General features: G+C 47.9%; 1 protein-coding gene and 1 non-coding gene across 2 annotated transcripts in view; both read left to right on the forward strand.

The window, feature by feature from the left end:
* The window catches only part of WDR76 (WD repeat domain 76), a 212,794-nt gene extending 187,710 nt beyond the window's left edge, over window positions 1-25,084 (forward strand). The window contains exons 15-16 of the mRNA XM_063925481.1: window positions 6,547-6,600; window positions 24,534-25,084. Coding sequence (XP_063781551.1) covers window positions 6,547-6,600; window positions 24,534-24,789 — 310 coding nt within the window. The 3' untranslated portion in view covers window positions 24,790-25,084. The remainder of the gene's footprint in view (window positions 1-6,546; window positions 6,601-24,533) is intronic.
* LOC134938814 (U6 spliceosomal RNA) lies at window positions 4,857-4,960 on the forward strand. Its single transcript, XR_010181277.1, has one exon. It is a non-coding gene; the product is annotated as a U6 spliceosomal RNA (small nuclear RNA).
* Window positions 25,085-25,324: the final 240 nt, after the last annotated feature.

A 25,324-nucleotide genomic window follows, 5' to 3' on the forward strand; every position in this document is an offset into this window, starting at 1 on the left:
CCAGAAAGTTGTGTAACGGGAGGAGGCCGGGTTTCTATGTAATTTAAAATTGGAATAGTGCCAGGCTCCATGAGTATCTGAAAGGATAATATTCGTCTTAAGTGATGCCGGCAGCTTGTTCCTTGGGGTGTGAAGGAGGGCGCTGGGAGAGAAGGGGGCAAACAGTTCCTCCTCTGTTTAATTGGTAAAACAAGAACGCTGCCACAACTAGTCTGTGACATAGCGGAACATCACCGCTCTACTAAACGCTTCCAAGTCTGGAATCCCCAACCCCCCCTCTGCCCTTGGCATCTGAAGTTTAGCATAAGAAATCCTTGGTTCCCCCCCCCCCTTCCCCATAAGAAGTTAGAGAACATGGAATTTACAGACCTACAGTCTTTTTTTGTAAGGCATAATGGCAGCATCTGCAAAACATATGAGAGTTTCGGGAACACTACACTTTTAAGGACCGTGGCCCTTCCCAGCAAGGACAAGGGCAAATTAACCCACCCGTCGAGGAGAGCCCGGACAGCCGTCTGGACCGGGGCAACGTTAACTGTATACAACAGTTCCAGTGATGTGGGTATCATTATCCCCAAATACTCAAGAGCCCTCTGGGTCCTAGGGAACTGGGACAATATCGGGTGCCTATTAAAGGAGGACACATCTTCCGATAGAGGCATGAGTTCCGATTTGGAAAGATTAACCTTGTAACCCGCAAAGGATCCAAAGCCATCAATGATGGAGACTATAGGTCCTATCGACCTGCTGGGGTCAGCGATAAATAGCAACATATCATCAGCAAACAACGCTATCTTAACCTCCAGCCTGACAACCAAAATGCCTCTAAAGGAAGACGCGCCACGGAGGGCTATCGCCAGTGGCTCCAGGGCCAGGGCGAATAGCAGAGGGGATAGAGGGCAGCCCTGACAGGTGCCTCTCTGAATGTAGAAGGGGGAAAAAATATAGCCATTGCCTAATACCTGCGTGGCCGGGTCTGTGTATAGGCGGACCAACATTTCTACAAAGGCTGACGGGGCCCCGAACCTATGTAGGGTATCAAATAAATGGTCCCAAGTCACCATATCAAATGCCTTTTCGGCATCAAGTGATAAGATTACATTGGTGCCCGTATCTGAGGAAGACTGTAACCTCTGCATTACTGTAAAGACTTTTCTTATATTAACAACCGTCTGGCGGCCCCAAATGAAACCCGGCTGATCTGGGTGGACAATGGAGGGCAATACAAGTTTTAACCTGTCAGCTAATATCTTGGTAAACAGCTTATAGTCCGTATTAAGCAGGGAAATAGGCCTATAAGATTCCGGGAGTTCCGGATCCCTGCCAGGCTTCGGCAACACCCTGAGGAACGCTGAGTTAAAGAAACCAGGCAGAGCCCGACCGGAGAGTAATTCATTAAAAGATCCCTGCAATGTGTCCCGGATATGGGGCATTAGGATTTTATAATAATCATTGGAGAGGCCGTCCGGTCCCGGCGCCTTTCCTTTTTTCAGTGCCTTAATCACCCTCTTCACCTCCTCCCCCGAGATGGGTGTCATAAGGGATGAGGCCTGGCTGTCAGACATCTGAGGTAAACTCATATTAGCCCAAAAGGCCTCTTTATTGGGCAGATTTCTAGGAGGCTGAGAGTACAGTTGGGCATAAAAAGAGCTCAGCACCTCCGTTATTTTGGCATTAGACCTGACCCTAGTACCGTCACTAGTGCGGAGGGATTTAATTACTGAGGAAGAATGGCGCCCTTTCAATAAGGACATTAATTTACCCGGTTTATTACCATATCTGTGAAAAGAAGCATTCCTATAGAAAGTGTGCTTGGCTTCTAAGTGATTCAGAATATTATCAAAAATGGCCTTTTTGTTATTATAATCAGCCCTATTAGTTGGAGTAGGTGAATGCTTAAACCTCTGAAAGGAAGTCGTTAAGTTTGCCTGGGCTTCCAAGTATGAGCCGTCTAATTGCCTATCCCTGTGTGCACAGTAAGACATAATTACCCCTCTCATGACGGGTTTAGATGCCTGCCAGAATGTCATGAGGCTTCTCGGACTCATAACTTGCGTTATTACTCTTATAATCTAGCCACGCCGCCTCCAACATGTTACGAAATTTTAATGAATTAGCCAGATGTGCCGGGAACCGCCACTGCCGCACCGGACCCTTATCCACCTGCACCGCCAGCTTAATCCAACATAAGGCATGATCCGAAATACTTATAGCTTCGATCCCAGCATACATAACCTTAGGGAACATATGTTCTGACAACAGCAAGTAATCAATGCGGGAGAGCGTACCATATGCAGCTGACAGGCAAGTATAATCCCGTTCTAGCGGATAGCACGCCCTCCACACATCCACCACCCGCAGCCGGCGGGTTATATATTTTACACCCACTTTAGGGTCACTATGCCCCCGACTGGAAGCCACATTCCTATCCATAATATGAGACGAAACTACATTGAAATCCCCCCCTAACACAATGTTGCAATCTATATGACCATACAGTTTGTTCAGCATTTCTAGGAAAAACACTTTGGGACGATTATTCGGAGCATATATGTTACATAGCAATAGGCGAGTGCAGTCTACTGTGACGTCTGCAATAATATACCGACCCTGCGGGTCAACCTTTACAGAATGAACAGTATAAGAAAGAGACTGTCTAATCAATATGGCTACCCCCCGTGCCTTAGAGGAGTATGGGGCCGAGGCCAACACTGACCACCGAAGTGTGTTAAGTTTGGCCATCTCTAGAGGAAGGAGATGCGTTTCCTGCAAGAAAGCTATATCCATACGGAGCTTGTTCAGATACATTAGAATTTTTTTCCTCTTAGCCGGGGAGTTAATACCCCCCACATTCCATGTGCTAATCATTAAAGACGACATGCAGCCAATCTAAATAAACCCAGGGAGGAAATGACGAGCACATAAATGCAATGGTGGTCCAGCCACCGCTGCTCCACCCACCACGCTACTTGAGCAAACATACAGTGGGAACTAGACAAGACACAGAGAGGGTAATAACATATAGAAACAAAAAAGCAGAACAGGACAGGAGGCTGCAACTCGCCTCCATCATCCAAGAAATAAAGACTTCCAGCCATTTAGAAATCCGTAATATTAACTTCAAACATGGCGTGCTTACCCCTAGCACACCCCCGGTCAATAGCTACTTTCAATGGAAAAAAAAAAAATGAAGATCCCAGCTTCCCCCCAGCCCAACTGAGCAAACTAAACGGAGATTAAGGAAAAGAGGGTGTTTAGTACTTGTAAACTGGATGAGAATCACTTAAGCAGTTTTTTCCCCGCATATGGATACCATACAAATAGCAGGCATGCAAGCAGTCCCATCCGTAACCTCCAGGCCTTCCATCAAGTAACGCGTGAATCTCTCAGCTCAGGGCCTATGATGTGGAGCGTGGAGAAGCAGGAGAGGATGAATGTCCCGACTTTCTTCCTTCAGACAGGTAGCCAGCTGCGTCAGCCGCATTAGAAAAGTCACGAAATGAGTCCCCTTCAAAGAGCCGTAATCGTGCAGGGTACAACAGTGCAAATTTCTTGCCCTCCTGGACCAGGCGGGAACAAATCTAAGAAAAATCCTTGCGGGCTCGGGAGACTTCTGCAGAGTAATCCTGAAAGAGACGAATGTCCCTACCATCCCATGCCAGAGCTCTGTCTCCTGGAAGCAGACCAAATAGCCTCTTTATGCAGAAAGTTTAAACAGCGAAAAATCACCACACGTGGCCTCACGTTCTGACCCGTCCTGGGCGGTCCGAGACAATGGGCCCCTCTCCACTACCATGTCTGCACATGTATCCTTAATTTCCAGCAACTCCGGAAGAGACTCCTGTAGAAAACGGTATAGGTCTGGCCCTTTAAGAGATTCTGCTAGGCCCATGACCCTGAGGTTATTCCTCCTCGATCTGTTCTCCAGGCCGTCTAATTTATTCATAACTTGATAATAAGATTTCTGCATAGTGTCAGCATTTGTTTTCAATTCTGCTACATCTTGGAACACTTCCCCCAATCTCTGCTCCGTGGCTAATACCCTCTGGGACAGCGGTTTCATCTGAGACTTAATGTCCTGTGCCACCTGCGTTAACTTAGCAGCGTGTGTGTCCATAAGGGGCCCCATCGTGACCTTGATAGCTTTCAGACTGGGGCTGCAGGGTCAGGAGAAGCAGGCCGAGATCCATCATCCAGCTGCGAACCCTCCCGTGTGTCCGGTGCGGCGGCCATATTGGATTCTGCCCGGCGCCGCTCAGAGCGGGATCTTTGCTGCTTTGCCGGCATGGAAGAGGTGAGAAACTTCTCCATATGGTGGAGGAGACCTTCCCCTCACCGAGGCTGCGGGAACCACCGGGTTTGCGTCCGCGAGCGCGGCGCTGCTTGCTGTGCTGGCCGGGGTAGCAACGGAGCTCTCACGCCAGGCTCCCGATCACATGGGAGCCGGAACCGGAAGTCGTGTCCACTGTCTTTATTGCTTTCTGTGATATCCATTTTTACCAATAAATCACGCAAATTGCGTCCTCTTGAATAGCATGGCATAATGGTACATCGTTTATCCTGACGAAAATCTTCAATAGAGATTGAAACGTTGACATTCTTCCTGGGGTCCGTGTCTTTCTTATTCAAGTCATCGTGGGTGCCATCTGTATCCAGTATCTACGGTGAATGACCCTTTCGGGCCATATACACCTGGAGGGCACCAGACGCAATTATATGTATAACAAGCGTTGGAGTGCCGGCTTTTGTTTATATGTGTGTGTGTGTGTGTGTGTGTGTGTGTGTGTATGTATGTATGTGTGTGTGTGTGTGTGTGTGTATATATATATATATGTGTGTGTGTGTGTGTGTATATATATATATATATATATACAGTACTAGTGTTGGAACGCTACAGAGAGGATTAGTATGGTGCCTGCACTGGGATGACTTACAAATTCGTGAAGCATTCCATATTTATAAACACCATAACGGACACTTGGGTCATAGCAGTAGTCTCTCGGGACTACCCACTGACTACTTGGGTGCGTCCTTCTCCATTCTGTTTTGTGGGCTTTCAGGATGTTCCCAGAAAAAACAGAAGCTCTAACGTAGTCTGTTTGCTTCTTTCTGGCCTCCAGTATTATCATCCCGGTTCCTCATCTCATATAGATCGGGTTTTTACGCAAACCCTTTTCTAGTTCAAAAGCCGGATAGGTCATACTGCCCTATCCTCATTCTGAAGGAGTTGGACAAGTATCTATGGATCCCAGGTTTCGCTTGGAGTCTCTTCCCTCCATCATTCTTGCCATGGGACCAGGGAACTTTATTCCGTCCCTAGACATTCATGATGCATGTCTGTGCATTGCTATCGGTATCTGCATCACCAATTCCTCAGCTTTATCATATGGTCCAATCATTGCTACTATCGAACATTACTGTTGGTCTGTCAATGGCACCGCGGGTGTTCACCAAGACCATGGCGATCATAGCAGCTCACTTGTGTCTCAGGGGTGTTGGATTCTTCCTTATTGGGAAGACCACTTCCCCTGTCACCGGATGCCTTAACAGACCACATTGAAGATCTGCCGTCAAGTGAGTCTTTCCACTAGAAGATCAATTGGCGCAAGTCATCAGTAACTCCTTCGCATTAGAAGGTTGCACTTGGGAGCTTTACTGGAGTCTTGCCTCCAACTCTTCTTCCCACATGACAAGATTTTGGGCCAGCAATCCAAGATCTATGTGTTCATCTGTCATCGCAGAGTGTCCATCCACGCCAACAGGTGAATCTTGGTATCAATCGTCGTTACATTCAACATGGTGGAGTATGCCCAGTCTTAATCTCGTCCTATGCTATTGAAGTGTCTGGCCATATGGAGCAGGTAGCAGTTGCTACTCCAGTCCAATCTGGTGGGGGGCGGGGTTAGATTTACATTGCAGGGGGATTGTTAGGGATAGGCTGTGGGAAGGAGGGGTTAGGATTAGGCTGCGGAGAGGGGTGGTTAGGTTTGGGCACCCACGGAGAGGGTTAGGCTGCAGAAGAGGGGAGAGTGATTTAGGCTGCGCCACTTGCTTACCTCTCCGGTGACCCAGTAGTCACTCGTTCGGGATCCTGGCTGTCGAGATGCCGGTGCTAGGATTGTGATCTCATTCGGGATGCCAGGCATTGGTATTTTCGACTGCCAGGATCCCATTTCCACCATGTGCATTTTCAGTTTTCCACAATCCTGTGAAGCCAAGAACAGATTGATTTTCTTTAAGCAGTTACAAGGACCGATAATTGGGTGTGTTCCTTCAAATGCATTCGGAAGGCAAATGGATGCGCTTACGCAAATAGCTATATTGTGAATTTCAATTGTTAACTACAGATTGGGTTAATTTTACTGCAACACTTTCCACTCAGCTCAGCTGTTCTCATTTAAAGATCTGATAACACAAATCTTCTGAATTGTTGGAGTGTAATCCTGGCCTGAGCATATTTGTACTGTAAGCAATGAGGTTTACTTAATTTTTCTTTCTTTTCATGTGACTGAACTAAAATGTCTTTCTTGTTTTCTGTCAATCCAGGGTATATAACAGCGAGTCCTTGGACAGCAGTGTTAAACTCCACAAACGAATCAGGTAATCTGTAATTTCACTCTGAGGGATCATCTGTAACAGGAAACTCGCATAATTAGCTTGAACTGTATGGTGTACAAAAGTACATTAGCACAGTGTATCACTATTACTGTAGCTCCATAGAATCCCCCTGCTTACGTACTCTATAAACTGTTCCTTTGGGCTATGTTAGACTCCAGCTTTTAACTATCAAGGCCCAAAGGACCTGGGTAGAGTAAAAGGAGGAACAGGAGAAATATACTGTCTAACAACACAACCAAGGTTGTGTGATGCAAAACACAGAACACTTGTGAATAGGGAAAAATGGGAGCATTTGTTTGAATATTGATGAGACATGATTATGAAATGTAATTTCTGCTTACAGTCTCCACAGGGTTAACCTTGGGGTATGCTTGGTGAAGACCAGGATTCAGGCACCAAACAGCAAAGCTTTTCAGCCTCACAGGATGCACTGGATCTCTCTCCCCTCATACCCCGCCCACAACTCAGGCTCTTCAGTTTTTGTTTGGTGCCAGCAGGAGCTGGTCACCGTTTAACAAGCTTTTCCTTTTTTTAACTTTTTCACACTTTAAATTTTTTTACTTTTACAACGAACAACCAGAATTAAGCAGTCCCTTAGATGCCAGCAGTGCTGCTCCCTCACCCGCACCGCTGTCGCGACGCCAGCCTCGACTTGGGTATTTAGACGGGACCCAACAGCCTTATACTAGCTGGGGCACACACGAGCACTCATGGGGAAAAGGTAAGACGGATCGTGGCAGTCTCCCGGGACCGGCGGTGCTAACAATGACCCAGACCATGATTGTTGCTCCACTAGACTACCAGGGCTTACATTACTGGCGCTTACAGAGCTTTAATAACAGGCCAAGGAAATAGTGGTGGATGTCGGCAAAGGGAGGCAGCACTTTCTCAGCGGCTCCTCCCAAGCTCCTGAGGTCTTCAAGTCCTGGGCTGCTGATCCTTCACTCTTCTCTCTCACAGAGATGCTGGGCAGCCATTACAAAAGCTTGCGAGTCTTCGGGAATGCTGGGTTTGGTCTCCCCTGTATGACTCTCCTTGGAGTCAGGTTATACACAGCGCTGCTTCCTACCATCTCTAATAGCTGGATATTTGATATCTGTGCCCACTGCAGTTAAATTGTATTATCTGCATTGTATGTGACTTATGCTAGTTCTGCTGGCTGTGCTTTTCTCTCTAACAGTACCCTACAGTAACCCTTGGATACTGGTCTGTACAGGATTTACTTTGCCCACATTACAAGTTATTGTATTTATGCAAACTTATTGTCACATACTGTTCTCAGTTACACACTGCACATTACCATATTGTGTGTGTACTCTCCTTGCAGTTATGTCTAACCAAAGGCAAGGCATCTAAGCAGGTTGGGGCTCCTACTCTAGTGTCATTTAAGACCTGTTCCATGGAGGTTTTACCTCTGGATTTATTACAAGACGGTCTGTGCACTTCTTGTTTTGTATCCCCGGGCCCATCAGCTTCCTCAGTGCCAGCTCAGGAACCTCCATGGGTCTCATTTTCTAACATGTGGCCTAAAATCGCTGGCCATATTGCAGCCCTTTCTTTTACTCCCCCTATGGGTCTCCCATAGCAATTGCAGCCTATTTATCAGCCTATTACAGTCCCTTCTCCCTGGTTAGACATGTTTTCTTACTCTGTACAGAGTCTGGCAGCTTTATCTGCTGCATTTCATAACATATTACAGGGCCAGGTAACACTACCTATACCTACTGCCACTAAGCGTGCTGTGCCATCTTCACAGTCTACACCACTCTCAGATTCTGAGGAATCTTCTGATACAGCAGATCATGCTGATTTCTCTTACGTCCTAGAGGACACTGGGGTGAAAATTAGTACCATGGGGTATAGACACACTTGGAGCCATGGGCACTTTAATAATTTTGATAGTGTGGGCTGGCTCCTCCCTCTATGCCTCTCCTACCAGACTCAGTTTAGAAAATGTGGCCGGAGGAGCTTGGGAAGCTCCAGAACATTTTTTTTTTTTCCTGCATGTATTTTCTATTGTTTATTTTCAGGCAGGTCTGGTTGGCACCAGACTGCCTGCTTTGTGGGACTTAGGGGGGGAAGACGGCCCAACCTCCCTAGGGTTAATGGTCCCGTTCCCGGCTGAAAGGACACTGTGCTCCTGAGGGTCCTATTCGCAAGCCCGACCACAGCGAGCGTACAGACCCGCAGTACGCCGCCTCTCCTAACAGAGCCAGATGTCGGAAGAGTGGCGAGTAGGTGGCCGGCGTCCCGGTTAGCGGGTCACCAGCTGTAATGGCGGCACATGGGTAGGAGCGTAGCGCTGACATGCAGGCTGCGCTCCAGGCTTCAGAGGCACTGTGTGACCGCTGTAAGGGGCGAGCTGAAGCCACTAATGATACCCACACTGGCAGTACACTACAGGGGTTTTAACCCACTGTAGAACAGAATATTTACCTCAGCCAGTATAAAAAACGGGAAGACTGCGCGCCATTAAGGTGGCGGGGCTTCACGATGAGTGGATCCTGCAGCTCACCAGTGCCATTTTCTCTAACGTCCTAAGTGGATGCTGGGGACTCCGTAAGGACCATGGGGAATAGCGGCTCCGCAGGAGACTGGGCACATCTAAAGAAAGCTTTAGGATTAACTGGTGTGCACTGGCTCCTCCCCCTATGACCCTCCTCCAAGCCTCAGTTAGATTTATGTGCCCGACGAGAAGGGTGCACACTAGGGGCTCTCCTGAGCTTCTTAGTGAAAGTTTTAGTTTAGGTTTGTTATTTTCAGTGAGACCTGCTGGCAACAGGCTCACTGCATCGAGGGACTAAGGGGAGAAGAAGCGAACTCACCTGCGTGCAGAGTGGATTGGGCTTCTTGGCTACTGGACATTAGCTCCAGAGGGACGATCACAGGTCCAGCCTGGATGGGTCCCGGAGCCGCGCCGCCGGCCCCCTTACAGAGCCAGAAGAGCGAAGAGGTCCGGAAAAATCGGCGGCAGAAGACGTTCCTGTCTTCAATAAGGTAGCGCACAGCACTGCAGCTGTGCGCCATTGCTCTCAGCACACTTCATACTCCGGTCACTGAGGGTGCAGGGCGCTGGGGGGGGCGCCCTGAGACGCAATAAAACATGACAGAAATACCTTACATGGCAAAAAATACATCACATATAGCTCCTGGGCTATATGGATGCATTTAACCCCTGCCAGAATATACAAAAAACCGGGAGATAAGGCCGCCGAAAAGGGGGCGGAGCCTATCTCCTCAGCACACTGGCGCCATTTTCCCTCACAGCTCAGTTGGAGGGAAGCTCCCTGGCTCTTCCCTGCAGTCACTACACTACAGAAAGGGTTAAAAAAAGAGAGGGGGGCACTAATTAGGCGCAGTATTAAAACATACAGCAGCTATAAGGGGAAAAACACTTATATAAGGTTATCCCTGTATATATATAGCGCTCTGGTGTGTGCTGGCATACTCTCCCTCTGTCTCCCCAAAGGGCTAGTGGGGTCCTGTCCTCTATCAGAGCATTCCCTGTGCGTGTGCTGTGTGTCGGTACGTTTGTGTCGACATGTATGAGGAGAAAAATGATGTGGAGACGGAGCAGGGTGTCTGTAACAGTGATGTCACCCCCTAGGGGGTCGACACCTGAGTGGATGTACTGTTGAAAATTACGTGACAGTGTCAGCTCTATATAAAAAAACAGTGGTTGACATGAGACAGCCGGCTACTCAGCTTGTGCCTGTCCAGACGTCTCATAGGCCGTCAGGGGCTCTAAAGCGGCCGTTACCTCAGATGGCAGATACAGACGCCGACACGGATACTGACTCCTGTGTCGACGGTGAAGAGACAACCGTGATTTCCAGTAGGGCCACACGTTACATGATTGAGTCAATGGAAAAATGTTGTTATACATTTCTGATAATACGAGTACCACCAAAAAGGGGTATTATGTTCGGTGAGGGAAAAACTACCTGTAGTTTTCCTGAATCTGAGAAATAAAATGAGGTGTGTGATGATGCGTGGGTTTCCCCCCGATAACAATTGATAATTTCTTAAAAAGTATTGGCTGCATACCCTTTCCCGCCAGAGGTTAGGGTGCGTTGGGAAACACCCCCTAGGGGGGATAAGGCGCTCACACGCTTGTAAGAACAAGGGCTCTACCCTCTCATGAGATGGCCGCCCTTAAGGATCCTGCTGATAGAAAGCAGGAGGGAATCCAAAAAGGTATTTACACACATACTGGTGTTATACTGCGACCAGCTATCGCCTCAGCCTGGAGGTGCAGTGCTGGGTTGGCATGGTCGGATTCCCTGACTGGAAATATTGATAGTATATTATTGCCTATAGAGCATTTAAAAGATGCATTTCTATATATGCATGATGCACAGCGGAATAATTGCCGACTGGCATCGAGTATAAGTGCGTTGTCCAATTCTACCAGTAAAATGGTCAGGTGATGCTGATTCCAAACGGCATTTGGAAGTATTGCCTTTGAAAGGGTGGCCAGGGCAACAGCTGGGAAATCCACGTTTGTACCCCAGGTCGCCTCTCAAAATAAGACGCCGTATTATCAGGCGCAGTCCTTTGTTGGCAAGCGGACAAAAGGTTCCTCCTTTCTGCTCGTGACAGAGGGAGAGGAAAAAGGCTGCAGAGATCAGCCAGTTCCCAGGAACAGAAACCCTTTCCCGCCTCTGCCAAGCCCTCAGTATGACGCTAGGGCTTTACAAGCTCAGGCACGGTGGGGGCCCGTTCTCAATGAATTTCAGTGCGCAGTGGGCTCACTCGCAAGTAGACCCCTGGATCCTTCAGGTAATATCTCAGGGGTACATATTGGAATTCGAGACGTCTCCCCCTCGCCGTTTCCAAAAGTCGGCTTTACCGACGTCTCCCTCTGACAGGGAGGCAGTTTTGGAAGCCATTCACAAGCTGTATTCCCAGCAGGTGATAATCAAGGTACCCCTCCTGCAACAGGGAACGGGGTATTATTCCACACTATTGTGGTACCGAAGCCAGACGGCTCGGTGAGACCGATTCTAAAATCTTTGAACACTTACATACAGAGGTTCAAATTCAAGATTGAGTCACTCAGAGCAGTGATTGCGAACCTGGAAGAAGGGGACTACATGATGTCTCGGGACATCAAGGATGCTTACCTTCATGTCAAAATTTACCCTTCTCACCAAGGGTACCTCAGGTTATGGTACAGAACTGTCACTATCAGTTCAGACGCTGCCGTAGGGATGGTCCACGGCACCCCGGGTCTTTACCAATGTAATGGACGAAATGATATCCCTTCGAAGGAAGGGAATTTTAGTTATCCCTTACTTGGACGATTCCCTGATAAGGGTAAGATCCAGGGAACAGTTGGAGGTCGGTGTAGCACTATCTCAGGTAGTGTTGCGGCAGCACGATTGGATTCTCAATATTCCAAAATCGCAGCTGGTTCCGACGACTTGTCTTCTGTTTCCTAGGGATGATCCTGGACACAGTCCAGAAAAAAGGTGTTTCTCCCGGAAGAGAAAGCCAGGGAGTTATCCGAGCTAATCAGGAACCTCCTAAAACCGAACCAAGTCTCAGTGCATCAATGCACAAGGGTTCTGGGTAAAAATGGTGGCTTCCTACGAAGCAATCCCATTCGTTAGATTCCACGCAAGAACTTTCCAGTGGAACCTACTGGACAAATGGTCCTGGTCGCATTTTCAAATGCATCAGCGGATAACCCTGTCACCAAGGACAAGGGTATCCATCCTGTGGTGGTTGCAGAGTGCTCATCTTCTAGAGGGCCGCAGATTCGGCATTCAGGACTGGGTCCTGGTGACCACGGATGCCAGCCTGCGAGGCTGGAGAGCAGTCACACAGGGAAGGAATATCCAGGGCTTAGGGTCAAGCCTGGATACATCACTTCACATAAATATCCTGAAGCTAAGGGCCATTTACAATGCTCTAAGCTTAGCGAAACCTCTGCTTCAAGGTCAGCCGGTGTTGATCCAGTCGGACAACATCATGGCAGTCACCCACGTAAACAGACAGGGTGGCACAAGAAGCAGGAGGGCAATGGCAGAAGCTGCAAGGATTCTTCGCTGGGCGGAAAATCATGTGATAGCACTGTCAACAGTATTCATTCCGGGAGTGGACAACTGGGAAGCAGACTTCCTCAGCACGACCTCCACCCGGGAGAGTGGGGACTTCACCCAGTAGTCATCCACATGATTAAAAAACTCGACAGGTATTGCGCCAGGTCAAGAGACCCTCAGGCAATAGTTGTAGACGCTCTGGTAACACCGTGGGTGTACCAGTCAGTGTATGTGTTCCCTCCTCTGCCTCTCATACCCAAGGTACTGAGATTGATAAGATGGAGAGGAGAAAGCACTATATTCGTGGCTCCGGATTGGCCAAAAAGGACTTGGTAACCGGAACTTCAAGAGAGGCTCACGGAGGATCCGTGGCCTCTACCTCTAAGAAGGGACCTGCTCCAGCAAGGACCCTGTCTGTTCCAAGACTTACCGCGGCTGCGTTTGACGGAATGGCGGTTGAACACCGGATCCTGAAGGAAAAAAGGCATTCCGGATGAAGTCATCCCTATCCTGATCAAAAGCCAGGAAGGATGTAACCGCAAAAACATTATCACCGCAATTGGCGAAAATATGTTGCGTAGTGCGAGGCCAGTAAGGCCCGACGGAGGAAATTCAACTGGGTCGATTCCTACATTTCCTGCAAACAGGAGTGTCTATGGGCCTGAAATTGGGGTCCATTAAGGTTCAGATTTCGGCCCTGTCAATTTTCTTCCAAAAAAGAACTAGCTTCAGTCCCTGAAGTTTAGACGTTTGTAAAAGGGGTACTGCATATACAGCCTCCTTTTGTGCCTCCAGTGGCAATCTGGGATCTCAATGTAGTTTGGGTTCCAAAAGTCACATTGGTTTGAACCACTTAAATCTGTGGAGTTAAAATATCTCACATGGAAAGTGGTCATGCTGTTGGCCCTGGCCTGGGCCAGGCGCGTGTCAGAATTGGCGGCTTTATCCTGTAAAAGCCCTTATCTGATTTTCCATTCGGACAGGGCGGAATTGAGGACTCGTCCTCAGTTTCTCCCTAAGGTGGTTCCAGCGTTTTCACCTGAACCAACCTATTGTGGTGCCTGCGGCTACTAGGGACTTGGAGGAATCCAAGTTGCTGGATGTTGTCAGGGCCCTGAAAATATGTTTCCAGGACGGCTGGAGTCAGGAAATCTGACTCGCTGTTTATCCTGTATGCACCCAACATGCTGGGTGCTCCTGCTTCTAAGCAGACTATTGCTCGTTGGATTTGTAGTACAATTCAGCTTGCACATTCTGTGGCAGGCCTGCCACAGCTAAAATCTGTAAAAGCCCGTTCCACAAGGAAAGTGGGCTCATCTTGGGCGGCTGCCCGAGGGGTCTCTGCTTTACAACTTTGCCGAGCAGCTACTTGGTCAGGGGCAAACACGTTTGCTAAATTCTACAAATTTGATACCCTGGCTGAGGAGGACCTGGAGTTCTCTCATTCGGTGCTGCAGAGTCATCCGCACTCTCCCGCCCGTTTGGGAGCTTTGGTATAATCCCCATGGTCCTTACGGAGTCCCCAGCATCCACTTAGGACGTTAGAGAAAATAAGAATTTACTTACCGAAAATTTTATTTCTCATAGTCCGTAGTGGATGCTGGGCGCCCATCCCAAGTGCGGATTGTCTGCAATACTTGTACATAGTTATTGTTACAAAAATCGGGTTATTATTGTTGGGAGCCATCTTTTCAGAGGCTCCTCTGTTATCATACTGTTAACTGGGTTCAGATCACAAGTTATACGGTGTGATTGGTGTGGCTGATATGAGTCTTACCCGGGATTCAAAATCCTTCCTTATTGTGTACGCTCGTCCGGGCACAGTATCCTAACTGAGGCTTGGAGGAGGGTCATAGGGGGAGGAGCAAGTGCACACCAGTTAATCCTAAAGCTTTCTTTAGATGTGCCCAGTCTCCTGCGGAGCCGCTATTCCCCATGGTCCTTACGGAGTCCCCAGCATCCACTACGGACTATGAGAAATAGAATTATCGGTAAGTAAATTCTTATTTTCCTTCTGCAGCTATACACAGGCAGATTGACAGGGAAGCGCAGCTGCTCCACAAGACTTCAGAATACCTTCATGGTACTAGGGGGTCATAGCAGGGGGGGGAGCAATATTTGGTGTACTAAGCCCTATTAAGAATACTTAGTTCGCCACCCAGCTAAACGTGTTCTTTAGCTACAGGTGCACTGTGTGGCTGGCTCCATTATACTCTGTCTCCCTGGAAGGGCTCTGTGTGGGTTAACTGTGCTTTTAACCTATGTGTGTGTGTGTGTGTGTGTGTGTGTGTGTGTGTGTGTGTTTTCACATTTACTATGTTAAAGGAGTGTGTATCATGCACAGCAGAGTGTTTTTCTCAATCTGAGGGATCACTGCAGTGTACTCAGGATAGTACACATTCTCAGGCTAATGGATCTGAACCAGTATGGTTAGATTCATTAAAAGGGATGATTTCAAATATTTCGAATAAATTATCCCAAAATGAGAAGGAGACGCAATACTTAAGGCATGTTGATGACCTCATGAATAGAGATTCAGTGGTCATTCCAGTGTCTCAGACCCCTGCCATTTGTCCACAGAAACGTACTCTGGCCCAAATCATGCAGGCTGATACCGATGATGGTGTATCAGACACAGAGGAGGGTGTGGTGGACTCTGTAGGGGGGGATGCAGCTTTGTCACAGGGTATACGGGCCCTGATAGACGCTATTAGAAATGTCCTGCACATTCCTGATAAGATGTCAGAGGACAAGGAGGAATCTTATTTTAATGTGAAAAAGAAATCCTCAGCTACTTTCCCTGCATCTAAGGAACTTGGGTAAATCCTGACAAGAAGTTTCAGGTCCCAAAACTGTTACTCACATCCTTCCCATTTCCTCAGGATGATAGGAAAAAATGGGAAAACCCACTGATAGTTGATGCATCGGTTTCTAGGCTGTCATGTAAGATAGTTTTACATGTTCCTGGGGCAGCTTCCTTGAAGGATGCTGCAGACCGCAAGATTGAGACCACTCTCAAATCTCTGTACACAGCTGCGGGGGTGGCCCAGTGACCCACTATAGCTTGTGCATGGATCTCTAGGACCATTTCAAAATGGTCAGGTAATCTAATTGAAGGGTTAGATTCCTTATCCAGGGGGGGAGATAATTTTACTCCTACAGCATTTACAGGATTCTGCTAACTGTATAGTGGAGGCCATAAAGGCAATTGGTTTACTCAATGCATGCACCACTGCCAAGGCAGTGTCAGCACGAAGGGGTTTGTGGCTACGCCAGTGGACTGCGGACGCGGATTCCAGGAAAGGCGTGGAAAGCCTACCTTACACAGGTGAAGCCCTTTTTGTAGATGAACTGGATACATAGATATCCAAGGCTACGGCGGGTAAGTCTACATACCTTCCTTCCGCAGCTCCCCCAGCTAGAAAATCCTACACTGCTCCAACTCTGCAGCCCTTTTGGACAGCGAAGTTTAAGAAAAAAACCAAAGGTTTTTCTACGGCCTCCAAAGGCAATAGAGGTAAACCCAGAGAACCAGCAACTGCAGGTTCACAGGAACAGAACCCCGGTGCCTTCAGCATGACGGTGGACCGCACTACCTGGAAGACAGGCAGGTGGGAGCCTGTTTGAGATTCTTCAATCACATATGGTAAATGTCATACCAGGACCCCTGGGTCAAAGATCTTATAGCCCAGGGCTGCAGACTGTAGTTTCAGGAACTCCCACCTCACAGATTCTTCAAATCGAGCTTATCAGCTTCTCAAGAAGCAAGAATGACTTTACATTAAGCAATTCAGAAACTGGTACAGACTCAGGTCATTGTTCCAGTTCCGCTTCAGCTGCAAAACCAGGGTTATTATTCCAACCTGTTTGTAGTACCGAAACCGGACGGTTCGGTAAGGTCCATTTTAGATCTCAAGTCGTTGAACCCGTACTAACGGGTGTTCAAGTTCAAGATGGAGTCTCTGAGAGCGGTGATCTCAGGTCTGGAGGAGGGGAAATTTGGGTGTCTCTGGATATCAAAGATGCTTACCTTCATATTCCGATTTGGCCGCCTCATCAGGCATATCTAAGGTTTGCCTTACAGGACTGTCGCTACCAGCTCCAGGCCCTGCCATTTGGCCTCTCTACGGCACCGAGGGTGTTCACCAAGGTAATGGCAGAGATGTTTCTCCTCCGCAAACAGGGAGTGAACATAATTCCATACCTGGACGATCTGCTGATAACCTCTCCCTGGATGGTGCCTTTATTAGACAACATTGCCCTCTCAACCCAATTACTCCAGGATCACGGGTTCGGGATTCTAAAGTGCCCAAAGATAGTTGTGCCAAGCTTGTGACATCATAATCAAAAAGACTTCAGGCTGTAATTGCTGTGAAAGGTGCATCACCAAAGTATTGAGCAAAGGCTGTGAATACTTATATACATGTGATTTCTTAGTTTTTTATTTTTAAGAAATTTGCAAAAATCACACAAACTTTTCTCTGACGTCCTAGTGGATGCTGGGAACTCCGTAAGGACCATGGGGATTAGCGGCTCCGCAGGAGACTGGGCACAAAAGTAAAGCTTTAGGACTACCTGGTGTGCACTGGCTCCTCCCCCCACGACCCTCCTCCAAGCCTCAGTTAGATTTTTGTGCCCGGCCGAGAAGGGTGCACACTAGGGGCTCTCCTGAGCTTCTTAGTGAAAGTTTAGTTTTAGGTTTTTTATTTTCAGTGAGACCTGCTGGCAACAGGCTCACTGCATCGAGGGACTAAGGGGAGAAGAAGCGAACTCACTTGCGTGCAGAGTGGATTGGGCTTCTTAGGCTACTGGACACCATTAGCTCCAGAGGGACCGAACACAGGCCCAGCCTCGGAGCTCGGTCCCAGAGCCGCGCCGCCGGCCCCCTTACAGAGCCAGAAGCAAGAAGAGGTCCGGAAAAATCGGCGGCAGAAGACATCCGTCTTCAACAAGGTAGCGCACAGCACTGCAGCTGTGCGCCATTGTTACTCAGGCACACTTCACACTTCGGTCACTGAGGGTGCAGGGCGCTAGGGGGGGGCGCCCTGAGCAGCAATGTAAACACCTTGGCTGGCATAAATACACCACATATAACCCCCAGGGCTATATGGATGTATTTTAACCCCTGCCAGAACTCACCAAAAAGCGGGAGAAAAGGCCGCCGAGAAGGGGGCGGAGCCTATCTCCTCAGCACACGGGCGCCATTTTCCATCACAGCTCCGCTGGAAGGACGTCTCCCTGACTCTCCCCTGCAGTCCTGCACTACAGAAAAGGGTAAAAAAGAGAGGGGGGCACTAATTTGGCGCAGTTTTGATACTAACAGCAGCTATAAAGGGAAAAGCACATTTTATAGTGGTATTCCTGTCTATATATAGCGCTCTGGTGTGTGCTGGCATACTCTCCCTCTGTCTCCCCAAAGGGCTAGTGGGGTCCTGTCCTCTATCAGAGCATTCCCTGTGTGTGTGCGGTGTGTCGGTACGATTGTGTCGACATGTTTGAGGAGGAAAATGAGATGGAGGCGGAGCAATTGCCTATTATAGAGTTGTCACCCCCTAGGGAGTCGACACTTGACTGGATGAGCTTATGGAAGGAATTGCGTGACAGTGTCAGCTCTTTACGACAGACAGTTGACGACATGAGACAGCCGGCTACTCAGCTTGTGCCTGTCCAGGGGTCTCAAACGCCATCAGGGGCTTTAAAACGCCCGTTACCTCAAATGGCAGACACGGATACTGACTCCAGTGTCGATGATGAGGAGACAAACGTGACTTCCACTAGGGCCACACGTTACATGATTGAAGCAATGAAAAATGTATTGCATATCTCTGATAATACAAGTACCACTAAAAAGGGTATTATGTTTGGTGAGAAAAAACTGCCTGTAGTTTTTCCTGTATCCGAGGAATTAAATGAAGTGTGTGATGAGGCGTGGGTTTCCCCCGATAAAAAACTGATAATTCCTAAAAGGTTATTGGCATCGTACCCTTTCCCGCCAGAGGATAGGGCACGTTGGGAAACACCCCCTAGGGTGGATAAAGCGCTCACATGCTTGTCTAAACAGGTAGCACTACCCTCTCCTGATACGGCCGCCCTAAAGGAACCTGCCGATAGAAAGCTGGAGAATATCCTAAAATGTATATACACTCACACGGGTGTTATACTGCGACCAGCAATCGCCTCAGCCTGGATGTGCAGTGCGGGCCTGGCGTGGTCGGATTCCCTGACTGAAAATATTGATACCCTAGATAGGGACAGTATATTACTGACTATAGAGCATTTGAAGGATGCATTTCTATATATGCGTGATGCACAGAGGGATATTTGCAGACTGGCATCAAGAGTTAGCGCGCTGTCCATTTCTGCAAGAAGAGGTTTATGGATGCGGCAGTGGTCAGGTGATGCGGATTCTAAAAGGCACATGGAAGTATTGCCTTATAAGGGGGAGGAGTTATTTGGGGTAGGTCTATCAGACCTGGTAGCCACGGCAACTGCTGGAAAATCCACATTTTTACCCCAGGTAGCTTCTCAACCTAAGAAGACACCGTATTATCAGGCGCAGTCCTTTCGGCCCCATAAGGGCAAGCGGGCAAAAGGCGCCTCATTTCTGCCCCGTGGCAGAGGGAGAGGAAAAAGGCTGCAACAAACAGCCAGTTCCCAGGAACAAAAGCGCTCTCCCGCCTCCGCAAAGTCCTCGGCATGACGCTGGGGCTTTACAAGCGGACTCAGGCACGGTGGGGGCCCGTCTCAAGAAGTTCAGTGCGCAATGGGCCCACTCGCAAGTGGACCCCTGGATCCTTCAGGTGGTATCTCAGGGGTACAAATTGGAATTCGAGACGTCTCCCCCTCGCCGTTTTCTAAAGTCTGCTTTACCGACGTCTCCCTCAGACAGGGAGGCAGTATTGGATGCCATTCACAAGCTATATTCCCAGCAGGTGATAATCAAGGTACCCCTCCTACAACAGGGAAAGGGGTACTATTCCACACTATTTGTGGTACCGAAGCCGGACGGCTCGGTGAGACCAATTTTAAACCTAAAATCCTTGAACACTTACATACACAGGTTCAAATTCAAGATGGAGTCACTCAGAGCAGTGATTGCAAACCTGGAAGAAGGGGATTATATGGTGTCTCTGGACATCAAAGATGCTTACCTACATGTCCCAATTTACCCTTCTCACCAAGGGTACCTCAGGTTTGTGGTACAGAACTGTCACTATCAGTTTCAGACGCTGCCGTTTGGATTGTCCACGGCACCCCGGGTCTTTACCAAGGTAATGGCCGAAATGATGATACTCCTTCGAAGGAAGGGAGTTTTAGTTATCCCTTACTTGGACGATCTCCTGATAAGGGCAAGATCCAGGGAACAGTTGGAAGTCGGAGTAGCACTATCTCAGATAGTGCTGCGCCAGCACGGTTGGATTCTCAATATTCCAAAATCGCAGCTGATCCCGACGACACGACTTCTATTCCTAGGGATGATCCTGGACACAGTCCAGAAAAAGGTGTTTCTCCCGGAGGAGAAAGCCAGGGAGTTATCCGAACTAGTCAGAAATCTCCTAAAACCAGGCCAAGTCTCAGTGCATCAATGCACAAGGGTCCTGGGAAAGATGGTGGCTTCTTACGAAGCAATCCCATTCGGCAGATTCCACGCAAGAACCTTCCAGTGGGATCTGCTAGACAAATGGTCCGGGTCGCATCTTCAGATGCATCAGCGGATAATCTTGTCACCATGGACAAGGGTGTCTCTCCTGTGGTGGTTGCAGAGTGCTCATCTTCTAGAGGGCCGCAGATTCGGCATTCAGGACTGGGTCCTGGTGACCACGGATGCCAGCCTGAGAGGCTGGGGAGCAGTCACACAGGGAAGAAATTTCCAGGACTTGTGGTCAAGCCTGGAGACATCACTTCACATAAATATCCGGGAGCTAAGGGCCATCTACAATGCTCTAAGCCTAGCAAGACCTCTGCTTCAAGGTCAGCCGGTGCTGATCCAGTCAGACAACATCACGGCAGTCGCCCACGTAAACAGACAGGGCGGCACAAGAAGCAGGAGGGCAATGGCAGAAGTTGCAAGGATTCTTCGCTGGGCGGAAAATCATGTGATAGCACAGTCAGCAGCGTTCATTCCGGGAGTGGACAACTGGGAAGCAGACTTCCTCAGCAGACACGACCTCCACCCGGGAGAGTGGGGACTTCACCCAGAAGTCTTCCACATGATTGTGAACCGTTGGGAAAAACCAAAGGTGGACATGATGGCGTCCCGCCTCAACAAAAAACTAGACAGGTATTGCGCCAGGTCAAGGGACCCTCAGGCAATAGCTGTGGACGCTCTGGTAACACCGTGGGTGTACCAGTCAGTGTATGTGTTCCCTCCTCTGCCTCTCATACCCAAGGTACTGAGAATCATAAGAAGGAGAGGAGTAAGGACTATACTCGTGGCTCCGGATTGGCCAAGAAGGACTTGGTACCCGGAACTTCAAGAGATGCTCACAGAGGACCTGTGGCCTCTACCTCTAAGAAAGGACCTGCTCCAGCAGGGACCCTGTCTGTTCCAAGACTTACCGCGGCTGCGTTTGACGGCATGGCGGTTGAACGCCGGATCCTGAAGGAAAAAGGCATTCCGGATGAAGTCATCCCTACCCTGATCAAAGCCAGGAAGGATGTAACCGTACAGCATTATCACCGTATTTGGCGTAAATATGTTGCGTGGTGCGAGGCCAGGAAGGCCCCTACAGAGGAATTTCAACTGGGTCGTTTCCTGCATTTCCTGCAAACAGGACTGTCTATGGGCCTAAAATTAGGGTCCATTAAGGTTCAAATTTCGGCCCTGTCGATTTTCTTCCAGAAAGAACTGGCTTCAGTTCCTGAAGTTCAGACGTTTGTCAAGGGGGTACTGCATATACAGCCTCCTTTTGTGCCTCCAGTGGCACCTTGGGATCTCAATGTAGTTTTGGGGTTCCTAAAATCACATTGGTTTGAACCACTCACCACTGTGGACTTAAAATATCTCACATGGAAAGTGGTAATGCTGTTGGCCCTGGCTTTAGCCAGGCGTGTCTCAGAATTGGCGGCTTTATCCTATAAAAGCCCTTACCTAATTTTTCATACGGACAGGGCAGAATTGAGGACTCGTCCTCAATTTCTCCCTAAGGTGGTTTCAGCGTTTCACTTGAACCAGCCTATTGTGGTACCTGCGGCTACTAGGGACTTGGAGGACTCCAAGTTGCTGGACGTAGTCAGGGCCCTGAAAATATATGTTTCCAGGACGGCTGGAGTCAGAAAATCTGACTCGTTGTTTATCCTGTATGCACCCAACAAGCTGGGTGCTCCTGCTTCTAAGCAGACTATTGCTCGTTGGATTTGTAGTACAATTCAGCTTGCACATTCTGTGGCAGGCCTGCCACAGCCAAAATCTGTAAAAGCCCATTCCACAAGGAAGGTGGGCTCATCTTGGGCGGCTGCCCGAGGGGTCTCGGCTTTACAACTTTGCCGAGCAGCTACTTGGTCAGGGGCAAACACGTTTGCTAAATTCTACAAATTTGATACCCTGGCTGAGGAGGACCTGGAGTTCTCTCATTCGGTGCTGCAGAGTCATCCGCACTCTCCCGCCCGTTTGGGAGCTTTGGTATAATCCCCATGGTCCTTACGGAGTTCCCAGCATCCACTAGGACGTCAGAGAAAATAAGAATTTACTTACCGATAATTCTATTTCTCGTAGTCCGTAGTGGATGCTGGGCGCCCATCCCAAGTGCGGATTGTCTGCAATACTTGTACATAGTTATTGTTACAAAAATCGGGTTATTATTGTTGTGAGCCATCTTTTCAGAGGCTCCTCTGTTATCATGCTGTTAACTGGGTTCAGATCACAGGTTGTACGGTGTGATTGGTGTGGCTGGTATGAGTCTTACCCGGGATTCAAAATCCTTCCTTATTGTGTACGCTCGTCCGGGCACAGTATCCTAACTGAGGCTTGGAGGAGGGTCGTGGGGGGAGGAGCCAGTGCACACCAGGTAGTCCTAAAGCTTTACTTTTGTGCCCAGTCTCCTGCGGAGCCGCTAATCCCCATGGTCCTTACGGAGTTCCCAGCATCCACTACGGACTACGAGAAATAGAATTATCGGTAAGTAAATTCTTATTTTTTCACGTTGTCATTATGGGGTATTGTGTGCAGAATTTTTTTGGGGAAATATGAATTTATTCCAGTTTGGATAAGGCTGTAACATAACAATGTGGAAAAAGTGAAGCGCTGTGAATACTTTCCGGATGCACTGTACTGACCGTAACAGTCACTACAAGTATAATCACACACCGCTATCACAATACAATACAATTCAATAGAATTTAATAATGTGTATTCATTAATGGCCCAAAGCCGCAAATACTGATTGGTACTAACAATATTCTCTGAAATCACCAATGGACCCCATAGGTGGCCTTTAAAATACAACTATAAACTATATAAATGATTTTTTTTGTATATATGTTTTGAGAGAACAACAAAAGATTAAAATTAATGATGCCCAAGCTTGTGTATATATGTGTATAAGCAGCTCCAATAAATGAGCAATAATAAAATATAAATGGGAGCGCTGAATGTATGTGAAAGCACTAATACCTGTGGGGGAAAAAAGGGAGGTTAATAAAACAATGTTTAACAGCCCTTTTCAGTGCATGTGTTTAAGTACGTCATTGATCCATTATTCTTTGTGTAAAGGGTTCCGTATATTGCCGGCGGTCAGGACCACTTGTAGGTAGTATGCAGAGGTTAGAAGAGTGGATTCTAACTTTCTGTCCCTATCGCTGCCTACCTTTTTAATGTTGTTTGCAGTGCCTCTCCATCCGGCTGGTCCCGTTTAAGTCTTCTCTCTCTCGCCGTCGGTGCGGTAGAGATGACGTGCTGAAATTCAGGATCTGGTCTCGGCGTTGGTGAGCGCAAAGAGAGAGAAGACTTCAATGGGAACCAGCCGGATAGAGAGGCACCGCAAACAACATTAAAAAGGTAGGCAGCGATAGGGACAGAAAGTTAGAATCCACTCTGCTAACCTCTGCATACTACCTACAAGCGGTCCTGACCGCTGGCAATATACAGAACCCTTTATTTTGCAAAGCCTGGAGTACCACACCCCTGTTTGCACATGCTCTGTTTGTTGTGGGGGCACCAGGTGCAATCATTATTTTAATCGGGAGTGCCGGACCATCTGTGACACATATATATATATATATATATATATATATATATATATAATTGCAGCAGACCGTCACTCCAAACAACAAGTATAACTTGCACTGGTTTGCCCATAGAAGTCCAGATAATCCCAAGGTACGGCACTCGGCTTCAATAACAAGCACGACAACTGTGTCTCAAATGAGTGCCACATCTTTGGAGGAATTATATATAAATAATATATTAAACATATGCAGAGAGTGTAGCAAGCAAATCAGAGGGGACCGATGAGCAAGAAGTAGCAGAGGGGCTGGTAATCACACATCAGAGATTGGTGATCAGAGGGGAACTTCAGTTCACTCTCCAGCCAACCTCCGGAATGACAATTGAAAAGCTTTCTGGGGTGCAGAAAAGCATTTGATGTCAGCAGTAACTGTCTGCTGACGCCACAGCCATGCCCCTTCAGGAATAGGAAAGTGTTTCCTCTTACAGGGTGCCGGGCCGCATCACCCTGCATATGACGCAGGATGGACTGCTTTCTACATCACTACACATTAACATGTGGAGCACCTGGAGTAAATCCTATTTGTGTTTGAGACTTTATTATTAAAGAAACCATTGCAGGCATTATATTTTTTAGCAATGTAAGTGCAACCCTCTACTGTACAGCGCAGACCTACTCTTGATAAGTTCCTTCTCTTTTGCAGGCATAAAATGTATGACGACGTTCGTCCGGCATGTTTCAGAGCCATTTGGGATCCTAAGGAAGAGAGTTGCTTTATGGTCGGAAGCCTGGCCACACCTCGACAGATTGTAGTCTTCCACGAGAATGGAAAGAGAATACATACATTATGGAATGCTGAAAAGCTTACTTCTGTGTGCAGTATCAATGCCATTCACCCCACCAGGAACCTGGTGGTGGGAGGCAACGCATCTGGGAGGTTGCATATGTTTTACAAATGAGCACACCTAGAAATGCAGTTCACTGTTAAGTACTTGTCCACACAAACTAGATTGATCCTAGAACTCTCACTCTCCCTCCCCCCCCCCCCCCACCTCTCTCTCTCTCTCTCTCTCTCTCTCTCTCTCTCTCTCTTATATATAGATATATATATATATATATATATATATATATATAGTGTGCCTAAAACCAACAATTTCAACTATTTTATAAGTTTGTACAGTATTATTATGACAAATTGGCTGCTTTTGTCACCTCTCAGGTTCCTTCCCACAATAAATATTTTGTTTTAGCTTTGCAGTTGTTGTTTTTTTGTGTACTTTTTGAAGCATTTCTTTGTTTGTCACACAGAAAAATTGTATTTACGTAGTACTAATAGAAATTACATGAATGCAATGTCCTTATGTCTCCTAGAAGCACTAAATGTATTGGAAGTGTGTGTGTTCCTCAGATTTTTTGTTACGGGTTTGTGGCATTATTATATTTTCTCTAACGTCCTAGTGGATGCTGGGAACTCCGAAAGGACCATGGGGGAAT

This window comes from Pseudophryne corroboree, chromosome 6, assembly GCF_028390025.1.
Source record: "Pseudophryne corroboree isolate aPseCor3 chromosome 6, aPseCor3.hap2, whole genome shotgun sequence".
NCBI lineage: Eukaryota > Metazoa > Chordata > Amphibia > Anura > Myobatrachidae > Pseudophryne > Pseudophryne corroboree.